A 26,458-nucleotide genomic window follows, 5' to 3' on the forward strand; every position below is an offset into this window, starting at 1 on the left:
TCTTATGTTACTGATTCTCAGAGAGCAGGAGAAACAGGGAGAAGCTGAGCGAAAGCTGCCCAAAGGAGCGGGTTGGCACCATGTTTGTCGCTGGCTATCACTGCAGAGCAGGTTTCTTTAGGAGGGCTTTGGTCCCTGGTGCTCAGTCACTGTGTGAGAAGGGCTCCTCCCATCCTAACGGCACAGGCTGTGTTGTTACTTTCATTTCTGAAGCTGCTGGGTGCAGCAGAAATAGCAGCAAGCCCGTTCAGCTACAGACAGACAGAAATGAGGAGGACAGAGTCCCGTTCCTTGGCTGTGTGACCCCTGTGCCGAATGGACAAAGCCGCCTCAGCAAAGCAGAAAACCCAGGAACTTTCCCCAGGGGATGCCTGTGGATGAAGGAAAACCTGAGATCACCCCTGGGCCCTGACCCTGCTTGGAAGTGCCCCTGCAGGATACAGAAGGTAGGGGGCCTCTGTCCCTGCACACAGAAACCTTCTGTTAAGTCTTTTTACACAGAAGTGTTGTGTCTTTAGGACAGGTGCTAGAACTCAGTAAGGTAAAGAGAAGCCTTGCCCCACTCCAGCCTGCCTTTTCCTTTGTCCTTTTTTGCTGGATTGCTTCCCCTGCTGAGAGAATGAGGTGTGAATGGATGAGTGGTGGAAGGCCAGCACCTCCAGGGACTTGCAAGCGTTGGAGAGAGGGCGACCATCCATCCCGTACTGGGCTGGACACCAAAAAGGCCTCCCAACTTATTTTTAAAAAGGGCCTAATTGTCCCGTACTTGGGCCATCCGCCCTGACCTTTTGCGCCAGCAGCTGTGCAAAGGCGACTGCTGAGTCTTGAGGAAGTGGGAGGAGTGTGGGTGGCTGTAGCTTCCCTGGGGCTCTCAGGCAGGGCCGGTGGCTGCCACTTCCCCAGGGCTCCTGCGGGTGCTGGCAGCTGCCGCCTCCTTCCCGGCTCCCCAGGGACTGACGGAGCTGCCCCTCCCCCCACATCCCCATGTCATGTATTTGGGACAGGGAGAGATGGTCGCTTTAGCTGGGGAAGGGGTGAAAGCCAGATCCAAAACCAAAGAGAAGAGCAGTGGGACCTGTGACGCAGCCCCACTGAGAGAAGACTGGACATAGGGACGCCTTGGGAGTCACCAGCAGGCGCCTGCTTTTGGAAGCAGCACACTCGCTGAGGTTGAAGGAGACACCACCCAGAAGAGGACACCGCAGATGTCGACTTGCATACGCATGTGATGGGTAACTGGTGTCGACCTGCACGGGAGGGGGGACACTCAATCTACGGCATTTTGCGGGGGACCCCGGGTCTCATCTTGTCAGCACTGGAGCATCGAACTGGATCGGCCGGAACCTGGCTCCACCCCTCCCCCATCGAACTCACCTGGCCAGTGCAGGCAGGGGGGAGCAATACTGGTAACAGCACCAAGACGTTGTGTGTGTGTGTGAGTGTGTGTGTGTGTGTGTGAGTGTGAGTGTTTGTGCAGTATCTCATCTCCGCAGGATATGTGCTGATTGCTATGTGGTTATGACCAATGAATGTGATGTTTTGCCTTTTCCCCCAAAGAGATCCCGTGCAGGACTTCTCACTACAACACTGGCACCGCCTCCCGCTCACACACTGTCTGGTTGGTTGTTTCTCCTGTTCCCCAGCCCCAGTGACAATGACAGAGACGGTTCCCTCCTTCTCCCCCGGCTCCGCAGTGAGCTCTGCTCTGCGCGGCTACCTCGCCCTCTGCCTCGCGCTGCAGGTTCCCAGGCTGGACTCAGGTAGGCGCTCCGACCTCCTCACTGGGTTTGCTGCCTCCTCTCACACAGAGCCCAGCTGCCCTGCAGCTCCCGGCCCGTACAGAGATGTAACCATACCGCCCCTTCCTGGGACCTCCGCCCCCCAGCACACCTGCTGCCAGACGATGGGCTGGTCTGCAAGGCTCTACCCCCTCCGCCTCCATCATCGGTTCATGTGTAGTTATGACAAGGTAGTGGAGTAAAGATAACGGTGTTTTATTTGACTCTAATACAATACAGTAACAGAAAGTAGGATTCCCTAGAGCAGACAAAATATCGGTTGTTAGCTCAATTAACCTTTGAAAGAAAAGCACAGGGTACGGATGGATCGGACAGGACCTTTCCCAGGTGACAGGAGAGTTCAGGAATTAGCCTTCAGGGATGTTCCAGGCTGCAGACAGGAACTGCCGAGTGAGGACGTGATCTTCTTCCCTCTTCTTTGTTCAGCTCTTGGCTCATGGTCCTGTGTGCAGAATACCGAAAGAAAATAACCTTCCAGGATGGATGTGTGTGTGTATAAATTGTCTCTAACTCGGAAATAAAATATAGTGAATATCAAAGCAGACTGAGCTACGAGGCCTAGCAATCTGCAGGTTGCTGCCCTAGCCATCAGCCGGCCTCTCTCTAGCTCTCCCTTTCAGACTGGCCCACGAGGCCTAGCAGCCCTAGTTACCAGCCCTGACGGGGGGCCCCAGAGAGTGCCCCGGGGCAAGCTGCCACGCTGAGGCAAAAGGCCCTGAAGGGAGGGCTCCTACCCTTTATATATGCTCTTTTCTCCCGGCAAATTAAAATCACTTCCCTCGCTTAATTTTCGTGCCTTAATCTCCCCGCCTTGCCTGGGGGAAGGAGACGAGCTCTCGGCCATCTTTAAAAATGGAAACCACATAGGGAATCCATTTTGAAACAGAATGCGAAACGGATGTCTGTGTAAAGAGACTGCACGAAGCTGTAACATTTTAACTTAACTCTAACAAAAGGCGGGGAGTTGGTGTTTCTCTGGCGCGGCCATTAACACTGCATCTGGTGGTGCTCAGAACTCGGACTTTTCTGGACAGACCCGAGATACGCTGGGGACCGCAAGGCTGTATTAGCAACAATGTGTTCAGGGACTTCCCTAGTTTCTGGAGCAGCAAGTGAGCGCTGTGTAGAAGGTATTAGCTGCGCTTTTCCCTCCCTCCCTAGTCCCAGCAAACAGGAAGCAACACCCAGGGAGTGGTATGTGTGATTTCAGCCCCCACTCCCACCCTCACCCAGCCCCTGCCCTGAGTCCTTCCTCCCCCATGTTCCACCTGCTCTGAGCCCCCAGCTCCTGTCCTGAGCCCCTCCTCCTGGCCCCCTGCCCTGTGCCTTATGCTGCTCCTGGCTCTATCCTGGTGGGTACCTGTGTAAGCTGTGCTCAGACTGTCCTGCTATAGTCTGATGAGGTACCACAGCAGCATGAGCATCCTCCTGAAATATGTACCTCGGGCTGATGGGCGCTGCTCCAGGTGAGGCAGGGGCTTGGGGCTTGGGCTTACCTGGGTGGCTCCCTGATGGGGAAGGCAAGGAGGAGCCTCTTTGCCCTGGCTGCAGCGGCTCCATGCTAGGGCTGGCAGGGAGTGGTGTCTTCCTGCCAGATCCAGCAGCTGGAGGGCTGAGACAGAGCTATCTCTGCCAGCTGCAGCCCTGAGCCCCTGCAGAGATTTAGTGGGCAGCTGTGAACCACGCAGCTTACGAGGAAGTTGGAAGTTAGAATGTGACCCATGTCAACTCTAAAGGTTCACACTCAGAAGGCAGAGAACTACGCCAGTGTTATGATTTTTTTTTTTTAATTTTTTTTCATTCCACTCTCGTGATTTGAGGGGAAGGACTGAGGCTGAGTTGTGAGCATTTCTTTTCCTTCTGATACCTTTCACAGCACAGTTCACAGTGGCTGGACCTGACCACCCAATCATTGTCTCTCTTGGTGGGGAAGCCGTCCTGCCCTGCCACCTCTCCCCCAGGGTGAGCGCTGAGACCATGGAGGTGCGATGGTTCCGATTCAAGTTCTCTGCAATTGTGCACCGGTATAAGGATGGACGGGATCAGCGTGACGAGCAGATGCCAGAATATCAGGGAAGGACAGAGCTGCTGAAAGACAACATCACCCGTGGGAGTGTTTCCCTGAGAATACACAATGTTCAGCTTTCTGACCATGGAAAATACACGTGTTTGTTTCAATCTGCAGATTCCTATGAAGAAGCCAAACTGGAACTGCAGGTGGGAGGTCTGTAGCTTGTTTTATCTTCCTAGCAGTGTAATAAATGGGTCAGGAGAGCTCACTGTGAGAGCACCCTGGATCTTTCTCACTCATACATCTTGACACCGAACTCTCTTTCAGCCTCCAGTTACTGAACAGCAGGGGCAGGGGCTGCTCTCTGAGAGTGAACTGGAGGAATTTTACACACATACTGTTCATTCTTATTTTCCTAAACTGGCTTTGTTTTAAACAGAAGGGCCGTGTCTAGGCTGGGGGAAAGCTTCGAAATGGCCTTCCTAATGGCCAAATTGGAGAATACTAATGAGGCACTGAAATGAATATTCAGCACCTCATTAGCATGCTGCCAGCCATGGCACTTTGAAAGTGCTGCATTTTGGTCGCGCGTGGCTTGTGGGAGCAGTGGAGGTGAAAGCAATGGTCAGAACAGAGACATTGGGGGACACTGGCGGATAATTCTGGATGCCAATGAAATCAAATTAATTTCTCCTCCTCTTGTTCTCTTTGCTGATTATATGGAATTAATACAGCTTCATTCCATTTTTCTCCAGTGTCAGGCTCTGACCCCCACATCAGTGTTGAAGATCACCAGGATGGAGGGATCAGGATTACGTGTCAATCAGCTGGCTGGCACCCAGAGCCCGAGGCTCAGTGGAGAGATGCCCATGGGCAGCTGCTGCCATCTGCCTCTGAAAAAATATTCAAGAACAACAATGGACTGTTTCAAAGCCAGATTTCTCTTGTTGTAACAAAAGATTCCAACCAGAACTTGTCCTGTTCTGTCAGGAACCTCATCCTCAACGAAAAGAAAATATCAACAATTTCCAAAGCAGGTCAGTGCCTGTCCAGAGATGGAATGGATGTGGCAGAAGTCAGGTGGGGGGAGGTGTATTTTTGAGGCATATTTATTTGCTAGATGTGCTCCTAGGTGGGCTTCAAGTAGTGAATGCCAAGAAACTAAATCAGAACGGCCAAGGAGCCAGGCCTGCTGTCCAAACGTAGGCAACACTCCCACTGGCTGAGCTGAGAGCTCTGAGTAATCGACTGTCACTATTATATTTGTGACCTGAGGTGCCTAGGGAAGCCCCGGTCAGGGCAGGCTGCAAAAAGGAGATCAGAGTCTTCCAGAACTGGTGGTTAACACTGTTATACATTTCAGTAACCAGCCACACAACTATGTTCCTGATGGCCCCCACTGGTTATCAAGATTCAGAGATAGGGTGACCATCCATCCCATATTGGGTGGGACGGTTCCGTATTTGGGACACCAAAAACGAGTCACCACTCTTTTTATGAAAGGGACGAATTGTCCCGTATTTGCCCCCCACGAGCCTCGAGGAAGCAGGGAGAGCGTGGACGGCTGCAGCTTCCACGGGGGCTCTAGGGGAGCGCCAGTGGCTGCCTCTTCCCTGGGGCTCCCGGGGAGCGCTGGCAGCTGCTGCCTCCTTCCTGGCTCCCAAGGACTTGGAGGAGCTGTCCCTCCCTTGCATATCTACCTGTCCCGTATTTGGGACAGGGAGATGCGGTTGCCCTGTTCAGAGAGGGAGTCGTGTCAGTCTGTCTCAACAGAAACAGAAAGTCCTGTGGCGCCTTACAGACTTACTGATTTATTTATACGCCTATAACAAACATAGATACAAATATATTCATAAGCTTTCATGGTCCACAGCTCACTTCGTCACATGCATGAAGCGAAAGATTCAGGTGGCGGGGAATTATACATACATGCAGAGATGGCAGTGTCACATCAGTGCTAGTGAGGTGAATTCAGACACAAGAACGGCCACACTTTGTCAGACCAAAGGTCCATCCAGCCCAGCATCCTGTTGGCCGACAGCGGCCAATGCCAAGTGCCCAAGAGTGAGTGAACCAAACAGGCATGTCAAGTGATCTCTCTCCTGCCGTCTGTTTCCAACCTCTGACAAGCAGAGGCCAGGGACACCGTTCCTTACCCATCGTGGCTAATAGCCATTAGTGAACCTAAGCTCCATGAATTTATCTCGCTCTTTTTAAAACCCTGTTACAGTCCTGGCCTTCACAGCCTCCTCTGGCAAGGAGTTTCACAGGTTGAAAGCATGCTGTGTGAAGAAAACTACTACTACGTAACCCTTGTACTGTGAATGGAGCATGGGTCATCTACAAGTCTCTTCCACTTCACTCTGCCTCTGGACAAAACTTCTAGATGACCCCAGGACAACCTTTCTGCTCTTCATTTGAATGTCAGTTGGTTTTCGTCCTGTTCTGTTCCAAAAGGAGGAAGAACTTCCTTTTATTTGTTTTAAACCTGCTACCCATTAATTTCATTTGGTGTCCCCTAGTTCTTATGTTATGGGAACAAGAAAAAATACGTTCCTTCTTCACTTTCCCCACACCTCTCATAACTTTATAGACCTCGATCATATCTCCCGTTAGCCTCCTCTTTTCTAAGCTGAAAGTCCAAGTCTTGTTAATCTCTCTTCATATGGGACCTCTTCCGAACCCCCAATCATTTGACTTGCCCTTTTCTGAATCTTTTCTAATATCAAGATGATCGCAAGAAGATATCCTGTGTCTTATTCTCGATCCCTTTTTTAATGATTCCTAACATCCTGTTTGCTTTTTGACTGCTGCTGCACACTGCATGGATGTTTTCAGAAAAGTACCCACGATGACTCCAAGGTCTCTTTCCTGATGACTTCTAGCTAAATTAGCCCCTCACATACTGTATTTATAGTTAGGGTTATTTCTTCCAATCTGCATTACTTGGCTTTTATCCACATTAAATTTAATTTGCCCTTTTGTTGCCCAGTCACTCAGTTTTGTGAGATCTTTTTCACGTTCTTCTCAGTCTGCTTTGGTCTTAACTATGTTCAGAAGCTTAGTGTCGTCTGCAAACTTTGTCACCTCACATTTTACCCCTTTTTCCAGATCATTTATGAATAAGGTGAATAGGATTGGTCCTAGGACTGACCCTGGGGGAACGCCACGTTACCCTTTTCCATTCTGAAAATTTACCATTTATTTGTATCCTGTTTCCTGCCTTTTAACCAATTCCCAATCCATGAAAGAATCATCCCTTTTACCTCATGACAATTTAATTTACATTAGAGCCTTTGGTGAGGGACTTTGCCAAAGGCTTTCTGGAAATCCAAGTACACTACATCTACTGGGTCTCCCTTAATCACATTTGTTGACCCCTTCAAAGAACTTGAATAGATTAGTAAAACATGATTTCCCTGTACAGAAACCATGTTGATTTTCACCCAACAAATTATGTTCTTCTATGTGTCTGAGAATTTTATTCTTGACTATGCTTTCAATTAATTTACCCAGTACCAATGTTAGACTTACTGGTCTGTAATTGCCAGGATTGCCTCTAGAGCCTTTTTTAAATATTGGTGTTACATTAGCTACTGTCCAGTCATTGGGTACAGAAGCTGATATATAGGACAGGTTACAAAGGACAATTAACAGTTCTACAATGTCATATTTGAGTTATTTCAGAACTCTTGGGTGAATGCCATATGGTCCCGGTGACGTTACTCTTAAGTTGGTCAGTCAGTTCCGAAACCTCCTCTAACGACACCTCAGCCTTGGACAGTTCCTCAGATTTGTCACCTACAAAGGAGAGCTCAGATTTGGGAATCTCCCTAGCATCCTCAGCCATGAAGAATCAAAGAATACTGTACATACCGCTGGTATTTTATCTTTAGTACGACCCCACCTCCTTCCGTGAATCAAAGAATCAAAGAATTCATTGAGTTTTTCTGGAGGGTGGATCACCTTCTTATCACTGTTGGAAGTGGGCCACATCCACCTGATTCAACCTCAGGAGCATTGATGTAAAACTCCCCTCTCTGAACATGTGCTTTGACAGTCCTTGTCATCTGAATCTTTCACTTCATGCACCTGATTAAATGAACTTCAGCCCACAAACTCTTATGCTCCAATAAATCTGAAAGCCTTTAGGGTGCCACGGGATTTCTTGTTGTTTTTACTGGTTATCAAAAGTTGGAAAAAAGAAATGACACAGGCCCATTTGTTGCCATCCTGTTCTTTGACTTCCAGTCAACACCTCAGGCTAATTAAGTGAGAAGTTCTGTACAACACTATTCAATATGCAGAGGGTTCTTCCAACCCCAAAGTACCAGCCACGTCGTCTGATCAATGCTCGTTTGTATCTTACCCAGACCACCAGTCGGACAGCCAATGCTTTGGTATCTAAACCTTAAGATTTGGTTTAAAAGAGCAAGAAGAGAGTTGTGCAGAGTTCATGTATCTAATTACTGTAATCATCTAAGTCATATATACACAGTGCTTTTTTTTGTGCTGGTACTTGCCAGTACTGAGTACTGGCATCTCGGCAGCCGCAGCTGCAGGTTTGAGAACAGTTCTAATTTGCAGTGGTGCTTAAAATTGGGGTTTAGGTGCCTAAATATCATTGTGAATCTGGGCCTCGGTATCTCCAAACTAACATCATCTTCTCTTGCAGAGCAGTTTTTCCCCAGGGTCAGTCCCTGGCTGGTGGCTCTGACTGTGATCCTGGCTCTCCTGGCTGTTCTCATCCCTCTGGCCAGTTACTGTGCCTGGCAGCAGCGCAGAACAAAAGGTAAAGTAATGAGTGGAGTGAACTGAGTGTGACCAGAGGGGCAATTTAATTAAAAACAAATCACAGGAAGGAACTAATTCAGTTACTTAATTCCATGAGCTTAGAACACTAGGTGATGGGCAGAGGCTGAAGAAGAATAAGGGGTTGAGTTAATTATTTTTCTAACACCAGACCCCTGCTAGTCCCCTGGGCCATTGCCCAGCAGAAGAGGAAGAGGCAGGGAAAGGATGGAGCCGAGGCCGTGAGTGACAGAGGAGGGGTGGGAGAGAGGCAGGAGGTGGAGCAGGGGTTGGGAAGTGGATAATCGGGGCAGGGACAGGGCTTGGAGCAGAGGGAGGTTGTCTCGGCCCTCTCCTGGGATAGAGGTGGCATTGGGAGGAATCACACTGGGGGGCAGTGAGATGGCAAGTGCCCCCTTATATCCATCCACAGGAGCCGCCCCTGCTTGTGATTGCCAGGAGCACACATTTTGCAGCAGAACCTTTTCCCTTGGCTGGAGATCCTGCAAACATACCCTGGCTTCATACCAACGTTCCTTTCTGAATTCACTTAGGCAGAAGCCACAGCTAAGCAATAACTATTGAGGGGTAGCCATGTTAGTCTGGATCTGTAACAGCAACGAAGGGTCCTGTGGCCTCATGCTCAAAACTTTTTTGTTAGTCTATAAGGTGCCACAGGACCCTTTGTTGCAGCTAAGCAATAAGTGACTTGCAGATTTTTTCTCTGCCAGAAAGCACAGTGCTGGTGTGTCTCAGCCAGCTCCATCCTGACATCTGCCAAAGCACACACGTCTGTGGGCAGTCTTGGTTCTCATCCAACTAGCAAGCGATACAGGGCGACTCCTGTAGTATCGTTCTTCATGGCGCTGGAGACGTGCACCAGAAAAGGAAATATGAATATTTGGCCTTCACTCTACTGATTTCATTTTAGCCTATAAATTCCCATCAAACACCTCACCCCATGTGCTTTGTGCTCCTTTCTCCTGGCTTGACAGGATTAGTATTTTCCATTCGCTGAAGGGTCCCTGTTTGGCTCTAAGAGCCCCTTGCACCTGGCCAGGTGGGGTTACTGTTTTTCCCCTTACACTTGCTCAGGAGGTGTCAGGCTCTGTTGTTGATGTAGTTTTTAGGTACTTTCCAGCTGCTTTTGGAGTCACTTCCCTTCGCAGGATAATGTGGCACTGACTCATTTCTCTGTGTTTTATTTTCAGACAAACTCCAGGCAGAGCTCAGTAAGTTCCATCCCCCGGTACAGCCCTTGTGTGGCATTGTCTCCTGCTCAGTGGGGCTGTGCTCAGGGGCGTTCTCACCCTTCTCTCTGTGTTTGGTTGCAGGGTGGAGATGTGCCCAGCTCTACACAGGTACTGTACATACCGCTGGTATTTTATCTATAGTACGACCCCACCTCCTCCCGGGAGCTCTCTGCTCCTTTCCCTGCACAGGTCATTTTCCGATGACCTTCACTCTCAGTCTACGACACCCCAGGTTTATTGCAGCCCAGGGACTGATGTCCTCCGATGTCACCTTTTCAGAGAGGTACGTGGGTTCTGCAGGATGGACATTCTCACCTGTCCATCATTTGCACTGTCACTTACACCAAACTGTCCCTTGGGGCAGATTTTCTGCCACACAGCCCTGGCTGAGCTGTGTGTGAGTTTGCTCCCAGCTTGCTGCCTGACTGTTTATCCTGGTGCATGCTGGGAGAGCTTGGGCAGCTCTGGCAGGGATCAGAGCACCTGGGGCCCTGCACACATCCTGCAGCACCACTAGCCCAGCAGTCCCTGTTCTGTGGGGTAGTTTATAGCACAGACCTGGGGGGTGGGGAACACCCAGGGCAGTGGCACCAACACCACTGGGGGTCCTGGGAGCGTCACCACCTCGGAGGTGCAAAAAGCCCAGAATATCTGCATGCTTCGTGCCCAGTGCCTGTTGCCCCCACCCAGAGCACATTCCCCCCACATGGCGATGGCAGAACACGGGCTTCTGTTCCTAGGGCTGCCTCAGGCACCATCCTCACCAAGCAGGGCCTGGTGCCAGGTCTGCCCCCACATCCCCAGAGGTGAGTCCCACAGCCGGTACCTGATCAGTGTGACTGGGCTGCCCCAAGCTCCCCATCTCACTCACTGCCCACAAGCTTCCCTATCCTAAGAGCTCCCAGACACTCTGGAGCCAGAGCTGCCTGTGTGTATGCACCACTCCCGACAGCTCCCCTGCTACAGCCATTGACACACCCAGGGTTGCAGTGGGCTGGGCAGGCTCACAGAATTCCCAGGACAGTCACCTGAGCAAAGGGACCATCCTGAGAAACCTGGGCAGGTGCCAACCCAGGTCCTGCCCACACAGGCCCGTAACACTCAGCCGAATCAGGTACAGGCAGCCACATGCCAGCCCTGACCACTGGCAGGGAGTTGGAGCTGCCAGCTACCACGTCCTGAACAGTGTTAACTCAGTCGTGTGGCCACACACCATGCTTAGAGCCCCAGGGAACTGGCCCAGGCGCAGAACAGCTGCGTGTGGCAGGTTCCTGGGTCCCAGCAAACCCATCTCTAGGTTTCTGGGCAGATACTGACATCCTGTAGCCCTTCCCAGGGCCCCTTGTTCCCAAAGCCCTGGGCTTGTTCAAGTCCTTCCTCTTCTGGGTCCCAGGCAGCTTTCCTCTTGCCCGGCTCATTTTCTGCCTTGGCGGCCTGGACACTTTCATTTCCCATCTGCAGGAACCAGCAATGGGGCTGCCACTCTGCAGGCTGGCTCCAAACTCCCCACTGCCCTTAGGCACCTTGGACATGGGTGGGGTGGCACTGCCTCCCAACACACGCTGCTCGGGCCTCTGGGCTGAGCTGGCTCCTTCTCCTGCTGCCGGCCAGTCAGTAGTGCTGGAGCCTGTCTGCTTTCTCCCCCCAGCTGAGTGTTCCTTCCCTGGGCAGTGCAGCGCCTCCTGCTAATGGCTGAACTTCAGCTGCATGCAGGAGGCTCTGCGCTGGGCAGGGCAGGGCAGTTAAGCAGGGGCGGGGCGGGGGGTGACGGAACATGTGGGACAATTCACCCCTTTTCCAGAAACAGTTGGGACACTTGAGACGTGAGTACGCAGCTGTCCCGCGACCAATGGAACTGGAAGGGACCTGAAGAGGTCATTGAGTTCAGTCCCCTGCCCTCATGGCAGGACCAAGCACCCTATAGATCATCCCTGCTAGATATTTATCCAACTTGCTGTTAAATATCTCCAGTGATGGAGATTCTTCAACCTGCCAACGCAATTTATTCCAGTGTTTAACCACCCTGGCAAAAAGCTTTTCCTAATGTCCAGCCTCAATCTCCCTTGCTGCAGTTCAAGCCCATTGCTCCTTGTCCTGTCCTAAGAGGCCCAGGAGAACAATTTTTCTAATTTTTCTCTGTCCTCCTTGTAACCTCCTTTTAAATCCGTGAAAGGTGCTGTCATGTCCCCTCTCAGCCGTCTCTTTTCCAAGCCAAACCAACCCAGTTCTTTTAATCTTCTCCCATAAGACAAGTTTTCTAGAACTTGAATCATTTTATTTGCTCTTCTCTGGACCCTCTCCAGTTCCTCCACATCTTTCCTAAACTGTGGTGCTGGGCACAGTGCTCCAGTTGAAGCCTAATCCGTGCAGAGCAGAGCAGAAGAACAACTTCTCGTGTCTTGCTCACAACACTCCTGTTAATGCAGCCTAGAATCACATTGGCTCTTTTTGCAGCAGCATCACACTGTTGACTCATACTCAGCTTGTGGTCCACTCTGACCCCCAGCTCCCTTTCTGCAAGGCTCCATCCGAGGGAGTCTCTTCCCATTTTGGAAGCATGAAACTGATTCTTCTTCCCCAAGTGGAGCACTTTGCAGTTGTCCTTATTCTGCTTCATCCTGTTTTCCTCAGACCATTTCTCCAGTTTCTCCAGACCATTTTGGACTCTGACCTTGTCCTCCAAAGCAGTTGAAACCCCTCCCGGCTTGGTGTCATCTGCAGACTTACTTAGGGCACTTTCTATGCCAGGAGCTCAATAGTTGATGAAGATACGGAACAGAACTGGTCCCAGAATTGACCCCTGTGGAGCCCCACTTGTTCTGCCATTTCAGCATAGAATCATAGAAGAGTAGGACTGGAAGGGACCTCGAGAGGCCATCGAGTCCAGCCCCCCGCCCTCATGGCAGGACCAAGCACTTTCTAGACCATCCCTGCAAGCCATCTATCTAACCTCATCTTAAATATCTCCAGTGGTGGAGATTCTACCACCTCCCTTGGCAATTCGTTCCAGTGTTTGATCACCCTGACAGTTAGGAACTTTTTCCTAATGTCCAACCTGAACCTCCCCTGCTGCAATTTAAGTCTATTGCCTCTTGTTCTATCCTCAGAGGCAAGGAAGAACAAGTTCCCTCCCTCTGCCTTATGACACCCTTTTAGATACCTGAAAACTGCTATCATGTCCCCCCTCGATCTTCTCTTTTCCAAACTAAACAAGCCCAATTCTTTCAGCCTTTCTTCATAGGTCAGGTTCTCTAGACCTTTGATCATTCTCGTCGCTCTCCTCTGGACCCTCTCCAATTTCTCCACATCCTTCCTGAACTGCGGTGCCCAGAACTGGACACAATACTCCAGCTGAGGCCCAACCAGCGCAGAGGAGAGCGGCAGAATGACTTCTCATGTCTTGTTCACAACACACCTGTTAATGCATCCTAGAATCATGTTTGCTTTTTTTGCAACAGCATCACACTGTTGACTCATATTTAGCTTGTGGTCCACTATAACCCCCAGATCCCTTTCTGCTGTACTCATTCCTAGGCAGTCCTTTCCCATTCTGTATGTGTGACACTGATTGTTCCTTACTAAGTGCAGCACTTTGAATTTGTCCTTATTAGACTTCATCCTGTTTACCTCAGCGCATTTCTCCAGTTTATCCAGATCCTTTTGAATTATGACCCTATCCTCCAAAGAAGTCGCAACCCCTCCCAGCTTGGTATCATCTGCAAACTTAATAAGTGTACTTTCTATGTCAATATCTAAATTGTTAATGAAGATATTGAACAGAACCGGTCCTAAAACAGACCCCTGCAGAACCCCACTAGTTATACTTTTCCAGCAGGATTGAAAACCATTAATAACTACTCTCTGGGTATGGTTATCCAGCCAGTTGTTCACCCACCTTATAGTAGCCCCATCTAAGTTGTATTTGCGTAGTTTATTGATAAGTATGTTATGTGAGACCGTGTCAAATGCTTCACTAAAGTCTAGGTATACCACATCCACCGCTTCTCCCTTATCCACAAGACTCGTTATTCTGTCAAAGAAAGCTATTAGATTGGTTTGACATGATCTGTTTTTAACAAAACCATATTGGCTGTTTCCTATTACCTTACCACCTTCCAAATGCTTGCAGATGATTTCTTTAATGACCTGCTCCATTATCTTTCCTGGCACAGAAGTTAAGCTGACTGGCCTGTAGTTTCCTGGGTTATTCTTGTTCCCCTTTTTATAAATGGGTACTATATTTGCCCTTTTCCAGTCGTCTGGAATCTTTCCCGTCTCCCACAATTTTCCAAAAATGATTGCTAAAGGCTCAGATACCTCTTCTATCAGCTCCTTGAGGATTCTAGGACGCATTCCATCAGGCCCTGGTGATTTGCAGACATCTAATTTTTCTAAGTAAATTTTAATTTGTTCTTTTCTTCTTTCAACTTCTAAACCTACCCCTTTTTCACTAGCATTCTCTATGTCAGGTATTCCTTCAGATTTCTCAGTGAAGACCGAAACAAAGAAATCATTAAACATCTCTGCCATTTCCAAATTCCCTGTTACTGTTTCTCCCTCCTCACTGACCAACGGCCCTACCCTCTCCTTGGTCTTCCTCTTGTTACCAATGTATTTGTAAAAAGCCTTCTTGTTTCCCTTTATGCTTGTAGCTAGTTTGAGCTCATTTTGTGCCTTAGCCTTTCTAATCTTGCTCCTGCATGCTTGTGTTGTTTGCCTATATTTGTCCTTTGTAATTTGTCCTAGCTTCCATTTCTTATACGATTCCTTTTTTATTTTGAGATCGTGCAAGATCTCGTTAAGCCAAGGCAGTATTTTGCCATGTTTTCTATCTTTCCTACGCAGCGGGATAGCTTGCTTTTGGGCCCTTAATAATGTCCCTTTGCAAAACTGCCAATTCTCCTCAGCCGTTTTTCCCCTCAGTTTAGCTTCCCATGGGACCTTACCTACCAGCTGTCTGAGTTTACCAAAATCTGCCTTCCTGAAATCCATTATCTCTATTGTACTGTTTTCCCTTCTACCCTTCCTTAGAACTGTGAACTCTATGATTTCATGATCACTTTCACCCACGCATCCTTCCACTTTCAAATTCTCAATAATTTCCTCCCTATTTGTTAAAATTAAATCTAGAACAGCTTCCTCCTGGTAGCTTTTTCAGCCTTTTGGAATAAAAAGTTGTCTGCAATGCAATCCAAGAATTTATTGGACAGTCTGTCCCCTGCTGTATTAGTTTCCCAACATATACCTGGCTAGTTGAAGTCCCCCATCACCACCAAATTCTGGGCCCTGGATGATTTTGTTAGCTGTTTAAAGAAAGCCTCATCCACCTCTTCCACCTGGCTAGGGGGCCTGTAGTAGACACCTAGTAGGACCTCATCCTTGTTTTTTACTCCTCTGAGTCTAACCCAGAGACTTTCAACCTGTCCATCTCCTATGTCCATCTCCACCTCTGTCCAAGTGTGTACATTTTTAATATACAAGGCAACACCTCCTCCCTTCTTTCCCTGTCTGTCCTTCCGAAGCAGGCTGTACCCTTCAATACCAACATTCCAATCACGAGTATTATCCCACCGGGTTTCTGTGTTGCCAACGATATCATAGTTGTATTCATTTATTAGTACTTCCAATTCTTCTTGTTTATTTCCCATACTTCTTGCATTTGCATATAGGCATCTCAGACATTGATTTGGTCTTGCCTCCCAGTTTTGCCCTGGCCCTCTTTTTACTCTCCCAGTGTAGCCCATACTCCGTCCCATTTCAAGTTCATCTCCCAGGTATCCATGCTCTCCACTTAGTTGCAGGCTTTGCTCCCCTGCCCCCGTCGAACCTAGTTTAAAGCCCTCCTCACTAGGTTAGCCAGGCTGTGTCCGAATATGGTCTTCCCCCTCCTCGAAAGGTGAACGCCATCTCTGCCTAGCAGTCCTTCCCGGAAAAGGATCCCGTGGTCAAAGAAACCAAACCCTTCCTGGCGACACCATCTACGCAACCAAGCATCCACCTCTAGGATACAACTGTGTCTGCCTGGGCCCCTACCTCTGACAGGCAGGATTGAAGAGAATACCACCTGCGCCCCAAACTCCCTGACCCGGGCCCCCAGAGCCCTGAAGTCACTCTTGACCTGCTCAGCGTCACACCTCGCAGTATCATTAGTGTGCATAACTGTGACCTGTTACGAACTACTCTCTGAGAATGGCTGTCCAGCGAGTGATGCACCTTCTACTTGCCCCATCTAAGTTGTATTTGCCGAGGTTATTGGGAAGAAGATCCTGTGAGACTGTATTGAATGTCTCACTAAAGACTCGGTAGAGCACATGCACCACTTCTCCCTTATCCACAAGACTAGTTCTCTCTGTGCCGTGATCCATCATTGATGAAGATCCTTGATCCTTGATAAGATCATCAGTCCGTGACTTACGCAGGTGGTGCAGCTTTGTATTCAGTGTCTGCTGGGCTCCTCCAGAGCTAGAACAGAATTTAATCTGCCCAAGGCTCTGTTCCTTTTTCAGTGCCGTGACCCATTTGCTCTCTGTAGTCACAGCCTGGTGGCTGCTCTCCTGCTCTGCGAGTAGCTCTTTCGGCCTGTCTTCTGGTCGCTGGGCTGCTCCTGTCGCTTGGCCAGTTTCAGTAAGAAAACAGGCACCCGGGCCTGTCCGAGCTCGTGTCACACCCATCTGCTGGGACTCAGAAATACTGAACCCCATTTAGCTCTGCCCCAGCCCGCCTGGCCCAGACAGCCGGCTGTCCCTAGAGTGGCTGGTGAGATCCTTTGGCAGAGGAGTCCTTTCAGGCTCTCGGGGGAAACAACTCCAAGGCCCCAGACTCCCAAGCTAGGGTGTCCCTGGTAAGCAGAGCCTGTGGCAGGCCTCTCCCTGTGATGCTTATACCCCAGGGCCTGCTCTCCTAGCTACCCACCATACGCAGCACTAGAAACACTCACTGCCCCATAGCAACAACCCCTGTGCCCACGATCCAAAGTTCTCACAGGGCAGCAACATTTGACATGTCCCTTTTCCCTGCAGATGGAACAAATGACCCTGGTGAGGCTCACTCTTCCCTGCCCCAAAGGGGGTTCCTGCAGTCCTCTGACTGAACAGCAGCCTGGGCCTGATCCCCCTCCCAGCTCCGGCAGAGCATCTCCAATAACCTGTAACAGCAATGAAGGGTCCTGTGGCACCTTATAAACTAACAGAAAACTTTTGAGCATGAGCTTTCGTGAGCACAGACTCACTTCATCTAATAACCTGGACTCCCCTGTTCTCCAAGTTCTTGTAAACCCGGACAGTTGGCCCATCCTCATCCCGGGAGGCAGCCCCATCTCATGTGCCCGTCCTGCCATTGGCCCAGCCCTGCGCCATCGTCTGGTGCCACTTGGCCGTGGGGGTCTGATTTAGGGCTCCCTCTCTCCTGCTGATGGCACCCTCACGCCCTTCACGCCATCGCCAGTTCACCCCTTCTGCTGCCTGGCAGCCACTTCGCCCCTTTCCCCTCTGCTGCCCTGTCTCCCACCTCCTCCGTCCCCCAGACCCTGGCACAGCCCCCACCCTCTGCCCCTCGCTGCCCCCACCTCCCCTTCTGAGCTGTCCTGGCTCCTGCCCCGCTCCTCACCCCTCTGCCCCATGCTCCCCACTGAGCTCTCCTCACATTTCTGCCCCTGGTCCCACCTCTCTCCTCGCCCCTCCCTACCCCCATTACCAGCAGTGCTGATGGGCACCCCGGGCCCTGGGGCAATGTGGGGGGGACTGGCTCTGTGCCAGGAAGAGGCGGGGCCAAGGGCAGTCAGCCCTCAGTGCCACCCTGACTGTGGTGCTGCCCCACCCTCCCTGACAGCCCCCTTTGCCCCCCATCGGCCTGTCTCTTACCCCCACCCGTGCCCTCCTTGTGTCTGCCCCATTCTCCACCCTCTCAATCCCCCTGACACCTTCCCTCACCCCACTGCACCCTCCTTGTGTCGAGCCCCTCACCACCAGGGGTCCCTCTGATTTCGTCCATCCATGTGCGGAATGAATTTAGTTCTGTGCACCGAGGTGTGTACGGACGTGCACCACTCCTAGAAACACGGGCTGCCGGCTGTGGGTGCTCTGCCATTCAGCTCGGCGGCACCTGAATCTCTGCTGAGCGGTCGCCCAAGTGCTGAGCTTTCAGGGAACATGGTTCCCCCCTCTGCTCCACTGACCCCACTCTCCTCACACCCTTCTGTCCCCGTGGCACATCCTGGCTCATCCATCTGCCAACCAAAGTTACTCCCCTTTCATGCTATAAACCCAGGAGAGGCCACATGTCGAATCCTGTGTGTGGTGCTAGTCAGCCGGTCTCTAAAAAGACTCTTTGGAGTTGGAGACGGTACAGAGAAGGCAAGAGAACTAATTCGGGGTACGGACCCAATTCCGTGTGAGGAGAGGTGAAACAGACGAGGACGTTCCAGCTTGGAAAAGAGACAACGAAGAGGGAATATGATAGAAACGTACAAAATCTTGACAGTTGTGGAGAAAATGAACGAAGAATTGTTATTTATCCCTTCCCTCAACACGAGTTAACTCAGCCGGGCTGAGCACTTACACCTTACACCTGCCCAGCAGGGACCTCAGCTCTAGAGGTCATTGAACAAACCCAGCGACTCCCTGGGGCCTGATCAGCTCCATCTGTACCCAGGGGAGAGGGGCAGGTCAGACAGTGCCTGTGAGTGTCAGCAAAACCCCCGCGCCCCCATCTCCCGCCTCACTAGGACACAGCCCCCTCCCCTTCTGCTGCAGGGGTGCAGCTCAGTGGGGTGACCAGGGCTCCCTTTGCAGTGGCAGAGGCGCCGGGGCTCAGCCTGGCCGGCCCCAGCACAGATTAGCTCTGAGGGATCCCCTCACTCAGGCCGGCTCAGTTCAGCTCTGCTGCCCGTTACCCGCACAAGGAGAGCGACACTTCCTGACCCCATCAGTACCGCAGCGATGTGTAACCCGGCACCAGCCAGACTGGCTCCCTGGCAGCACAGCTCCGTCTGCTGGGTCCCAGCAGGGCAGGAGGGTTCCTGGACGTCCAGTCTGGGCCTGGCGCCTCCCCCAGGCCGGGCTCCTCAGGAGCGGTGAGGGGAGAGCTCCCTCCCCCCTGCTCACCCCCATCGTCTGCCAGGGGCAAGTCGGCCGATGCACCGACCCAACCGCCCGACACTGGCAGAGACACCAGCCGGGTGAGAGCCCCTCTGGGTCCCCCGTCTGCCCCATCTGCGTCCCCGGCACAAGGGTTTTCTGCTGCTCTGTGACAGGGTCTGACCCAGCCAATTTCCATTCACGTTTCCAGCCCACCACTGAACAGGCAGCGCTGCCTGGGGCTGGGGGTGAGGGGAGTCGGGGGTGTGGGGTGTATAACCCAATTGGGGGGTCTAGGAAATCCCTGTGGGAACCTGCCCCTCCCATCACCAGCCTTCCCCCCTCCCCCATCACCTGCTGCTCCCCACTACCCGTCACCCCTCCTCTTCACCTGCCCCTCCCCCTCCACCTTCACCCCTCCTCTTCACCTGCCCCTCCCCTCTCCACCTGCACCCTTCCCTATCACCTACCCCTCCCCCTCTACCTTCACTCCTCGCTTCACCTGCCCCTCCCCTCTGCACTTCACCCTCCCTCTTCACCGGCCCCCCTTCACCTTCACCTGCCCCTCCCCACTCCCCTTCACCCCATACCATCACCTGTCCCTTCTCCCCTTCACCCCCCATCACCTGCCCCTCCACTCTCCACCTTCACCCCACCATCACCTGCCCGTCCACTCTCACTTTCACCCCTCCCTATCACCTGCCCCTCCCCACTCCCCTTCACCCCATACCATCACCTGTCCCTTCTCCCCTTCACCCCCATCACCTGCCCCTCCACTCTCCACCTTCACCCCACCATCACCTGCCCCTCCACTCTCACTTTCACCCCTCCCTATCACCTGCCCCTCCCCTCTCTACCTTCACCCCTCCCCATCACATGTCCCTGCCCTCTCCACCTTCACTGCTCCCTTCACCTGCCCCTCCCCTCTACAGCTTCACCCCTCCCCTACACCTGCCCCTCCCCCCTCCACCTTCAACCTTCCTCTTCACCTGCCCCTCCCCTCTACACCTTCACCCCTCCCCTACACCTTCCCCTCCCATCCCCACCTTCATCCCTCCCCATCAACTGCCCCTCCCTTCTCCACTTCACCCCTCCCCATCACCGGACAATTCCCTTTCCCCTTCACCCCTCCCCTTCACCTGCCCCTCCCCTCTCCACCTTTATCCCTCCCCATCACCTACCCCCTTCTCCCCTCCCCATCACCTGACCCTTCCCTTTCCCCTTCACCCCTCCCCTTCACCTGCCCCTCCCCTCTCCACCTTCATCCCTCCCCATCACCTACCCCCTTCTCCACGTCACCCCTCCCCATCACCTGACCCTTCCCTTTCCCCTTTACCCCTCCCCATCACCTGCCCCTCCTCTCTCCACCTTCATCCCTCCCCATCACCTACCCCTCCCTTCTCCCCTTCACCCCAACCTTCATCTGCCCCTCCCCTCTCCCCTTCACACCTCCCTCTTCACCTGCCCGTCCTGTCTCCCCTTCACCCCTCCCCATCACCTACCCATCCCCTCTCCACCTTCACTCTTCCGTTCACCTGCCCTTCTCCTCTGCCCTTCACCCTCCCTCTTCACCTGCCCCCCTCCACTTTCACCCCTCCTCTTCACCTGCCCCTCCCACTCCACCTTCACCCCTCCCCTTCACCTGCCCCTCCCATCTCCACCTTCACCTCTCCCCTACAGGTCCCCCTCCCATCTCTACCTTCACCCTTCCCCATCACCTGCCCCTCCCTTCTCCCCTTCACCCCTCCCCATCACCTGACCCTTCCCTTTCACCTTTACACCTCCCCATCACCTTCCACTCCCTTCCCCCCTTCAGCCCTCCACTTCACCTGCCCCTCCCCTCTCCACATTCACCCCTCCCCATCACCTGGTTCCCTTCTCCCCTTCACCCCTCCCTCTTCACCTGCTCCTCCATTCTCCCCTTCACCCCTCCCCTTCACCTGCCCCTCCCTTCTTCACCTTCACCCCTCCCCTTCACCTGCTCCCCTCCCCTTCACCCTCCCTCTTCACCTGCCCTGCCCCTCTCCACCACCTGCCCCTCCCTTCTCCCCTTCACCCTCCCCATCACGTGTGCCTCCCTTCTCCACCTTCACCCCTCCCCATCACGTGCCCCTCCCCTCTCCCTTTCACCCTTCCCCTTCACCTGCCCCTCCCTTCCTCACCTTCACCCCTCCCCTTCACCTGCTCCCCTCCCCTTCACCCTCCCTCTTCACCTGCCCTGCCCCTCTCCACCACCTGCCCCTCCCCTTTCCACCTTCACCCCTCATCACCTGCCCCTCCCTGCTCCCCATCACCTGTCCCTTCCCTCTCCACCTTCACTCCTCCCCATCACCTACCCCTCCTTTCTACCGTTCACCCTCCCCCTCCCTGCTCCACCTTCACCCCTCCCTTTCACCTGCCCCCCATCACCTGCCCCTCCCATCTCCACCTTCACCCCTCTCCATCACCTGCCCTTCCCTTCTCCCTTTCACCCCTCCCCATCACTTGCCACCCCCATCTTCACCCCTCCCCTTCACCTGCCCCTCCCCTCTCCACCTTCATCCCTCCCCATCACCTACCCCACCCATACCCCCTTCACTCCTCCCCATCACCTGACCCTTCCCTTTCCCCTTTACCCCTCCCCATGACCTGCCCCTCCCCTCTCCACCTTCACCCCCCATCACCTACCCCTCCCTTTCCCCTTAACCCCTCCTGTTCACCTGCCCGTCCCCTCTCCACCCTTCCCCATCACCTTTCCCCCTTCTTCCCTTCACCCCTCCCCATCACCTGCCCCTCCCCTCTCCCTTTCACCCCACCTTTCATATGCCCCTCCCCTCCCCCTTCACTCCTCCCTCTTCACCTGCCCCTCCTGTCTCCCCTTCACCCCTCCCCATCACTTGCCCCTCCCCTCTCCTCTTCATCCCTCCCCTTCACCTGCCCCTCCCCTCTCCACCTTCAACCCCCCCATCACCTGCCCCTTTCCTCTCCCCTTCATCCCTTCCCTTCACCTGCCCCCCTTCACTCTCCCTCTTCACCTGCCACTCCCCTCTCCACCACCTGCCCCTCCCCTCTGCCCTTCACCCTCCCTCTTCTCCTGCCCCTCTCTTCTCCCCTTCACGCCTCCCCACCACCTGCCCCTCCCTTCTCCACCTGCACCCTCCCCTTCACCTGCCCCTCCCTTCTCCCCTTCACCCTCCCCATCACCTGCCCCTCCATTCTCCACCTTCACCCCTTTCCTTCACCTGCCCCCCTCCCCTTCACCCACCCTCTTCACCTGCCCCTCCCCTCTCCACCACCTGCCCCTCCCTTTTCCCCTTCACCCTCCCCATAACCTGCCCCTCCCTCTTCCACCTTCACCCCTCCCCATCAGCTGCCCTTCCACTCTGCCCTTCCCCCTCCTTTTTCACCTGCCCCCTCCTCTCCCCTTCACCCCCCTTCACCTGCCCCTCACCTCTCCACCTTCACCCCTTCCCATCACCTCCCCCTCCTTTTTTCCCTTCACCCCTCCCTATCACCTGCCCCTCCCTTCTCTATTTCACCCCTCCATCACCTGCCCCTCCCCTCTCCCTTTAACCCTTCCCCTTCACCCCTCCCCTTCACCTGCCCCTTCCGTCTCCACCTTCCCCCCTCCCCTTCAACTGCCCCTCCCATCTCCACCTTCACCCCCCATCACCTGCCCCTTCCTTCTCCCCTTCACCTCTCTCCCATCACCTGCCCCTCCCCTCGCCACCTTCACCCCTCCATCTTCATCTGCCCCTCCTCTCTCCCCTTCACCCCCCCATCACCTGACCGTACCCTTTCCCCTTCACACCTCTTCACCTGCCTCTTCCCTCTCCACCTTCACCCTCCCCATCACCTGCCCCTCCCCTCTCCACCTTCACTCCTCTCTTCACCTGCCCCCTCCACCTTCACCCTTCCTCTTCACCTGCCCCTCCCCTTCCACCTCCAACCCTCCCCTACACCTTCTCCTCCCATCTCCACCTTCATCCCTCTCCATCACCTGCCCCTCCCTTCTCCCCTTCACCCCTCCCCATCACCGGACCCTTCCCTTTCTCCTTCACCCCTCCCCATCACCTGACCCTCCCTTTTCCCCTTCACCCCTCCCCATCACCTGCCCCTCCCTTCTCCCCTTCACCCCTCCCCATCACCTGACCCTCCCTTTTCCCCTTCACCCCTCCCCATCACCTGCCCCTCCCTTCTCCCCTTCACCCCTCCCTTCACCTGCCCCTCCCCTCTGCCCTTCACCCCTCCCCATCACCTGCCTCTCCCTTCTCCCCTTCACCCCTCCTCTTCACCTGCCCCTCCCCCCTCCACCTTCACCCCTCCCCTTCACCTGCCCGTCCCCTCTCCACCTTCAGCCCTCCTCTTCCCCTGCCCCTCCCATCTCCACCTTCACCCCATCACCTGCCCCTCCCTTCTCCCCTTCACCCCTCCCCTCTCCCCTTCACCTCTCTCCCATCACCTGCCCCTCCCCTCTCTCCTTCACCCCCCCTTCACCTGCCCCTCCCCTCTCCATCTTCACCCCTCCCCATCAGCTACCCCTCTCTTCTCTCCTTCACCCTTCCCCATCACCTGCCTCTCCCCTCTCCCCTTCACCCCCCATCTACCCCTCCCCTTCACCCCCCATCCTACCTGTCCCTTCTCCCATTCACCCCTCCCCTTCATCTTCCCCTCCCCTCTGCCCCTCACCATCCCTTTTCACCTCCCCTCCCCTTCACCCTCCCTCTTCACCTGCACCTCCCTTCTCCCCTTCACCCCCAATCACTTGTCCCTCCCCTCTCCTCTTCATCCCTCCCCTTCACCTGCCCTTGCCCTCTCCACCTTCACCCCCAATCACTTGTCCCTCCCCTCTCCTCTTCATCCCTCCCCTTCACCTGCCCCTTCCCTCTCCCTTCACCCCTTCTTTTCACCTGCCCCCCTTCACCCTCCTTCTTCACCTGCCCCTCCCTTCTCCACCTGCTCCTCCCCCTCCACCACCTGCCCCTCCCTTCTCCCTTTCAACCCTCCCCTTCACCTGACCCTCCCTTCTCCACCTTCACCACTTCCCTTCACCTGCCCCCCTCCCCTTCACCCTCCCTCTTCACCTGCCCCTTCCCTCTCCACCACCTGCCCCTCCCCTCTCCACCTTCACCCTCCCATCACCTGCCCCTCCCCTCTCCTCTCCAACTGTCAGCCGGTCCCTGCCCCTCCCCCGCTCTCTCTGCCCTCCCCCCTCAGTGTCTCCTCACAGGCAGAGGGGCCCTGACCCCCCTCAGACAACACCCCCAGAGTGATCACTGGGGCGCAGGTTCATTTCCCTCTGACCCCAGGGACCAGCCCCTGCCCCCGCACTGACTCTGTGACTCTCCCCAGTGGACGTGACCCTGGATCCAGACACGGCAAATCCCCAACTCGTCCTGTCTGAGGATCGGAAACGTGTGAGCGACGGAGGCACCCGCCAGGATCTGCCCGACAACCCCGAGAGATTTGATCCTTGTCTCTGTGTGCTGGGCGCGGAGCGGCTCACGGGCGGGAGGTGTTACTGGGAGGTGGAGGTGGGAGACAAGACTAGGTGGGAGCTGGGGGTGTGCAGGGAATCTGTGCGCAGGGAGGGGGGGGTCTCACTCTCACCTGGGAACGGCTACTGGGCCGTGTGTCTGTGTTACAGGGAATACTCGGCCCGCACCGACCCCACGACCCCCCTCCCCGTGAGCGCCGGGCCCGGCCGGGTGGGGATTTTCCTGGACTACGAGGCGGGCGAGGTCTCATTTTACAATGTGACCGACAGGTCCCATCTCTTCACTTTCACCGACGCCTTCTCCGGGCCCCTCCGCCCTTATTTCTGTCCTGGTCACAGATACTGGGGGACAAACGCGGCTCCCCTGACAATCTGCCCCGGCCCAGCGCAGCCGCAGGGAATCTCTGTCCCCGACAGGGACCCTGCGGCACAGACTGGCCCCTCCCAGCACTGACACACCCCAGCCGGGCTCCCACGGGGACGCCTAAGGGCATCACCCCCCTGCCCCCACCCCCGTCAGTGCCCAGGCCTGTGCGCTGTGGGGGGAGGGAGTCAGGGGAGCAGCTGCAGGGCCGTGGGGGGCAGGGCACTGCGGGAAATGTGTGAATTGTTCCCCCACCCCCAGCTCCACTTCCAGCTCCCTGGGTGTGACTCAAAGGCAGGTCAGTAAAGGGCAGAGCCTGACGCTCCTGCTCCCACCCCTCCTGCACCCCAACCTCCTGCCTCAGGTCACCAGCCCCTCCAGCCGCACCCCACACACCAGCCCCTCTGCAGCCCCCCTCCCCTCGGTCATAACTCCCTGCCGCACCCCGCGCCCCTCCCCCACACCAGCATCCTCTCCTGCACCCAGCCGCCCTCCTGAGCCTGCACCCCAATCCCTGAGCCAGGTCAGCACCAGACCCCTCTGTACCTCCTCTCCCAGCCCCACCGTGTGAGAGGCCCCAGGAGGAAGAGCCTGTGAGATAAAGGGTGGCGGGAGAGGAGCCCAGGGAGGGGGGAGAGGCCCAGGGAGGGGCCTGGGTACGTGGCACATGTCCTGCTCTGGGGGAGTCTCTGCCTGCGGAGGGGGGAGAAGCGGCCCCAGGGGCAGAGCTGGGCAGGTGAGAGCACCGGGGCCCTGCTGTGCGTACGGCCCCTCTGCGCTGCAGCCGCAGCTGGGTGTGTATGCGGGGGGCTGGGGAAGGGGCTCAGCAGCTGGGCCAGCCGGGGGGGTACGAGCCCAGCCCCAGGGTGTGTGACCAGGGGCCCAGCCGGGCCGTGCAGAACCCACTGGCTCTTCCCGTGGGTTTGCCCCTCCCGTGCGCGGTGACGAAGGGCCCCAGCGCCGGGCGAGGGGGGTGGGAAATACCGACACACACTGAGTGCCTGGTGCTGCCCCTCGGACTCGCCCAGCCCCCAGCCCAGGGGCAGCAGACGGCGCCGGGCGGGGGAGTCGCTCCTGTCCCAATTCCTGCCCTGCGACATCTCCGTGTGACGTCCGGGGGGGACAAAACTGAGCAATTGTTCTACTCCAGCAGTGCCAGGTGCATCCCCAGCGCTCTTCTCATTCCCACTTCACTGGGTTTTACACGCACCCGCCAGGCACGTCTTGTAAACGGGCTCATCGACATTGCTGGGTCCCTCCAAACCCCAGGGCCGTTTGCCTGGGCTGTGCAGCACCACCAGCCAATTTCCGCGGCGTCGCTGGCGGGTGTTACGTCCTGTTGTGGGAAACGTCGCTGCTCCAGGTCACTGAGGGGGTTTTGGGAAATGCGGGAGCAGAGTTTGTACCAATAAACCCGAGAGTGATCCACCGAGTGTCTCTGTGCCTCACTCTCGCTCGTGTGCCGTGTTGGCCTGGGGTTTGGTGTGCGTAGGGGGGAGCCCTCACAGCAGGGGTTGGGCGTGGGGGGTCAGGCCAGGGGTGGAGGTTAGTGGGGTGAGGGTAGGGGTTGAGGACTCAGGGCAGAGAGTTTGGTGCAGGGAACGGGGTGAGATCTCAGGATTTGACCGGGAGTGGGACGTCTCCTCATGTGTGTGGGCTGGGGGTGGTCCATGTCGTGGTTTCTGGCACC

General features: G+C 54.7%; 1 protein-coding gene across 2 annotated transcripts; it reads left to right on the plus strand.

The window, feature by feature from the left end:
- The first annotated feature begins 275 nt into the window (after window positions 1–275).
- LOC142024845 (butyrophilin subfamily 1 member A1-like) lies at window positions 276–26,181 on the plus strand. Of its 2 annotated transcripts, none has more exons than XM_075017119.1 (8): window positions 276–446; window positions 1,558–1,760; window positions 3,676–4,023; window positions 4,566–4,847; window positions 8,486–8,602; window positions 9,813–9,833; window positions 9,936–9,962; window positions 24,260–26,181. In XM_075017119.1, the coding sequence occupies exons 2-8, from the start codon at window positions 1,655–1,657 to the stop codon at window positions 24,856–24,858; spliced, it is 1,500 nt and encodes a 499-aa protein (XP_074873220.1). In that variant the 5' UTR covers window positions 276–446; window positions 1,558–1,654; the 3' UTR covers window positions 24,859–26,181. The 2 variants fall into 2 exon arrangements, with proteins under 2 accessions (XP_074873220.1, XP_074873221.1); XM_075017120.1 differs by having other exon boundaries at window positions 1,644–1,760.
- The last annotated feature ends 277 nt before the right edge of the window (window positions 26,182–26,458 follow it).

Source organism: Carettochelys insculpta, chromosome 22, assembly GCF_033958435.1.
Source record: "Carettochelys insculpta isolate YL-2023 chromosome 22, ASM3395843v1, whole genome shotgun sequence".
In the NCBI taxonomy this organism is placed as follows: Eukaryota; Metazoa; Chordata; order Testudines; family Carettochelyidae; genus Carettochelys; species Carettochelys insculpta.

Bases quoted from the DNA above. Each gene is read 5' to 3' on its own strand.
- LOC142024845 (XM_075017119.1), top strand. From the start codon at position 1,655: ATGACAGAGACGGTTCCCTCCTTCTCCCCCGGCTCCGCAGTGAGCTCT. The intron at 1,761-3,675 runs GTAGGCGCTCCG...TACCTTTCACAG, and splicing joins GGTTCCCAGGCTGGACTCAG to CACAGTTCACAGTGGCTGGA. The intron at 4,024-4,565 runs GTCTGTAGCTTG...ATTTTTCTCCAG, and splicing joins ACTGGAACTGCAGGTGGGAG to TGTCAGGCTCTGACCCCCAC.